The sequence below is a fragment of the Myotis davidii genome, unplaced genomic scaffold (genome assembly GCF_000327345.1).
Source record: "Myotis davidii unplaced genomic scaffold, ASM32734v1 scaffold1439, whole genome shotgun sequence".
In the NCBI taxonomy this organism is placed as follows: Eukaryota; Metazoa; Chordata; class Mammalia; order Chiroptera; family Vespertilionidae; genus Myotis; species Myotis davidii.
In genome coordinates, this window is record NW_006292342.1 from 1,180,848 (window position 1) to 1,185,428 (window position 4,581).

The window sequence follows — 4,581 nt, forward strand, 5'->3', positions numbered from 1 at the left end:
CTTTTTCTCCAATGGAGGTGGGAGCCAGAGAGGACTGAGTGCTGACTCAGGTGTCCGCACTGACCTCTGGCTGCTGTGGGGAGGGCAGAGTGAGGGGCAGTGAGGGTGGGGGAGGCAGAGGCTGTGGCAGAGGTCCGGGTGGACAGAGAGGATTGGGGTTCCTGCCTCAGAGTCCCTGGGGGCAGGAGCGCAGATCAGACAGCGAGCCATCTCCAGCCCCATCGGCCCCACCTTCCAGTTGAGGAAACTGAGGTCCAAAGCGGATCCCCAGGGGATGCTGAGCAGCACACTGAGGCCGGGTGGGTGCCCTGGAGCCAGAAAAGCTCGAAGCCTCAGGAGAACCTGGGAGCCAGGCGGAGACGGACAGCTCGCCTGCAACCTCCCTCTTGGACCTTTTGGGAAATGCCGTGGTTGACACCCACGATGCTACCCTTGAACCCAAACCCGGATTTGCTTCGGGGCAGCTGGGGCCAGTGCAGGTGGGGGTGGGCGGGGCAGTGAGGCTCCTGCCCAAGGTCTAGAGTCAGAAGGACCCGGGGGCCTCTGCCCCTTCCTGGCTGTGAGACCCTGAACCAAGGATGTAACCATTCTAAGCCTCTGCCTCCCCACCTGGAAAAACGGAGTAGAAAATAATAATCGTACTTTATGCAAACGAATCAGGTTAGTTACTGTGGAAGGTTCCAGCAATCACACCCAGTAGGCACTCAGTATACTGTCTCCTCCACCACACGGAGAATCGCTGTGAGGCTTACAGGGACCGCCCTGTCTCCCCCATCAGACTGGAAAGACTGTCTCCTCCATCAGACTAGAAGGGCTTTTCCCTCCACAGGCACCAGGACACAGCTGGTATCAGTATTATCCCCCTATTGTGCTTCTGGAAGAGTGTTTTGCTAGGCAAGCTTTTTAAAAAATACACACCTCAGGTTTCTGTGGTCCATAAGAGAAATGCTGGGTTAAACACAGTTAAGTCGGGTTTCTTTACAGCGAGACTTCTCAAGGCCTCTGCACACGGACACGCTCACAGTGAAACCCAAAGCCCCACGGTGGCCCACGGGCCCTGCGTGATCTGTGGCATCACCTCCCTGCCCTCCTCTCTTCTCGCTGGGGCTCCCTGACGCCCCTCACACGCAGGAAAGCCCCTGCCTCAGGCCTTCGCACTGTCTGTTCCTTCTGCCTGGAAAGCCACACACTTGCTCCCTCACGTCCTCAGGTGCTGGCTCAAGCGTCAGTTCATGAAGGTCTCAGGTAGCTCCTCCGTCACTCACTGTCCCTCACAGCCTGGTTCATATTTCTTCCCAGCACGCACCATCCCCTGCTATGCTGCACCAGTTTGCTTTATTTTGTCTCTTATTAGATTGTCTGCTCTATGATGGGCAGAAACTTTTTTTCCTTTTTGTTCAGTGCTGGTTGCCAGGGCCTAGATGAGGGCCAGAGACAGTCAGGGCTCTGTAAATATTTCTCAAATGAGTGAATGGTGATTAAGAACATGCATTTGGCCTGGCCGGTGTGGCTCAGTGGTTGAGAGCATTGACCTGAATCAGAAGGTCAGTTTAATTCCCATTCAGGGCACATGTCTGGGTAGGGGGCGTGCAGGGGGCAGCTGGTCAGTGATTCTCTCTCATCATTGATGTTTCTGTCCTTCTCCCTTCCTCTCTGAAATCAATAAAAATATATTTTAAAATAATTTAAAGAGCGTGCAGATAGGTCTGGGTTCAAATACCGAGATGTCAACCATGACCATGCAGTCTCAGCTCTCGGTGACTCATGGCCTCACGGGGCACCATGAGGTTCAACAAGCAGATGACTACTAAGTCCCTGGCTCAGGACCCATCCACCATCGGCTCTTCATAAACATCTGCCCCTCCCAAGCCCCGCCCTGCTCCCCTGCACGCTCCTCCCGCCACACCCTGCTAGGGCTGAGACTCACCGAGCACTTGATGTTCATGCGGGAGTACAGCATGGACGCGATTTCACTCTGCCCTGCGTCCAGGGCCACCATCAAGGCCGTGCTCCCGTCCTGCAAAGCATGGCTGCTGTAAGGACGCCCGGCACCCGGCTCCCACCCGCCCCGAGGGGCACCCGAGTGCTGACTCACGCGGTCAGTGAGCGCGATGTCACAGCTGGGCACAGCCAGCAGCAGTCCTGTGATCTCCTTGTGGCCGTGCTCGCAGGCGCACATGAGGGCCGTGGAGCCGTCATCGTCCTGCACGTTGACGTCCGCCTTGCAGGCCAGCAGAGCTTTCACCACGTCCGCGCGCCCGTGGCTGACTGCCAGCATCAGGGCCGTCTGCCCGGCCTGCCCAGGACAAGCCACAGGTTGCTGCACAAGCGCCCTCTGAGGCACGGCCCCTGCTCCCGAGTGACCTGCTGCTAACAGCGCCCCACTCGCTGGCCTCCTGTATCTCAAACAGTCCTCCCCCCACAGGCCTGGGCATTGGCTGGCCCCTCCCCGTCCTGTCTCACTCGCCCCTCACGTCTCAGCTTCAATGTCTCCTCCTCAGGGAGATGCCACTCGTCTCCCCACCCTCACGCCCACCTAAAGCAGGCGCCTAACTCACAGGTGTAAACAGGTAAAAACATATGACGCTAGATTTGTGCACTTTTCTGTATGTCAGCTGAGCCTTTATAAAAATTAAATCAGTGTTCACCAGCAGGTGAGCAACAAACAAACTGTGGTAAACCCATACTACAGAACATTATTCAGTCTTAAAAAGAAACGAAGTACCACAGCCTGCATCTTACACCAGGGACGGGCCTTGAAAACATCATGTTCGGTGAATTAGCCGGACACTAAAGGGCACACACGCTACATGACGCCGTTTGTATGAAATACCCATTCAGGCAAACCCAGAGGCAGAAAGCAGACTGGGGGAGGGAGCAGGGGAGGACTGCTAATGGGTGCAGGGTTCCCTTTGGGGTGATGGGATGTTCGGGAAGTAGGAATAGTGATGGTTACACACACTGTAAATATACTAAATGCCACTGAACTGTGCACTTTAAAAGGGGAATGTGTGCATTTCACCTCAATTAAAGAAAGTAAACCAGCCCTGGCTGGTTTGACTCAGTGCATAGAGTGGACTGAAGGGTCCCGGGTTCGATTTCGGTTAAGGGCACATGCCCAGGTTGCGGGCTCGATCCCCAGTAGGGGGCGTGCAGGAGGCAGCAGATCAATGCTTCCCTCTCATCACTGATGCTTCTCTCTCTCCCCCTCCCCCTTCCTCGCTGAAATCAATAAAAAAGAGCAAGAGGTCTGCTCCTGCATGCACATCGCAGCGCCCTGCTCCTTCCCTTCAGGGCGTCTGTGCTGTTCAGTCCCCTCCCCTGGCTGTCCCTCGGAGTCCTGGCTGCCCTGCTCCTCTGCCTGGACCCTGTCCACACCCCTGTGGCTTTCATAGTCTCCCGGCTTCTGCTCCCCAACATGCAGCTGAAGGGAGATTTCAAATCAGAAAGTGGGCCGCACCCTGCCCTGACGGAACGCCTCTAGTGGCGCTCTGCAGCCCAGTCCAAATCCCCTCCAAGCCTCCGTGCTGCCTGATGCGAGTGGCTCTTGCCCCACTGGCCTGTGAGCTCCAGGAGAGTGGGGCCCGTGCCTGCTGGCCCACCCTCTGAGCCTCCGGCTTCCACCTGCTGCCCAACGCACTACCCAGCAGCATGCGGGACAGTGTCAGGCTGGGGACCCCCATGTCCTCGCCCGTCCCCACCCACTTCCACCAGAAGGTCCCGCACCTGCCGGGGAAGGGCACAAGAATGGGGCTCTGGAGCTAGACCCCCTTGTTCAAAGCCCCCTCCCTAGTTTGACCTTGAGAAAACGACTCTGCTTCTCTAAGCCTCAGTTTCCTTGTCTGTGGAGCAGGGACTCTCCCTGGGCATGAAACGAGGTCACGTTTGGGCTTGGCGCACAGCCAGGACTTGGTAACCAGGAAGGGCTGCCCCGGTCTGCAGTGCCCCGGGCCTACCTGGCTGGCTTTGGCGTTGACGTCTCCGAGCCGGAAGAGCTGCAGGAGTGTCTCGATGTCATCCTGGGTCTTGAGGGCGGCCAGGGCAGTGAGCATGATGGGGCTGTAGCCAGCCCGGTTCTGCTTGTCCACCTGGCAGACCCCTGGGGGAGGGGGCAGGAGGACAGGAGCCCTCAGACCCACTGACGCCCGCCGGCCTCCCTCAAGGCCGGGGAGGGGCCCTGAGGACCAGGCCAGGCTCTGCTATCGGACTGGAGCCTTGTTTCGCTCGACCATGAGCTCTGGGCATGGCCTCCTCCATCCGTCTCGGCGTGGCCGGATTGCTCCCTTTTCTCAGACCGAGGACCCCATTCTGCCCAGGGTGTTCGTCTCCATTCCCACACCCCGAGGAGTGGCTCCTCCAAATGCAGCCACGCCCTTTATGATTGAAGCCACTCCACCCCTCCATCAGCCTGGGCCCCCCGACACTGGCACCACATTTAGGGCTGAGAGTAGCTGTTTTGCTCATTGGACTGAACGTCAGTCTCCTTCAGACTGGCCTGTGCCTCCTCCATCAGATTGGAGCCTCCATCAGACCAGGAGTCTGTCTTCCCCGTCGGACTAGGGCAAGGAAACCCTTTCCTGC

The 4,581-nt window shown here is 57.7% G+C and overlaps 1 protein-coding gene across 1 annotated transcript in view; it reads right to left on the minus strand.

Annotated features, from left to right (window-relative positions):
- KANK2 (KN motif and ankyrin repeat domains 2) overlaps positions 1-4,581 on the minus strand; it is a gene marked incomplete at its 5' end in the record, with an annotated part of 31,480 nt that overhangs the window by 10,951 nt on the left and 15,948 nt on the right. The window contains 3 exons of the mRNA XM_006765831.2: positions 1,928-2,017; positions 2,096-2,296; positions 3,957-4,099. Coding sequence (XP_006765894.1) covers positions 1,928-2,017; positions 2,096-2,296; positions 3,957-4,099 — 434 coding nt within the window. The remainder of the gene's footprint in view (positions 1-1,927; positions 2,018-2,095; positions 2,297-3,956; positions 4,100-4,581) is intronic.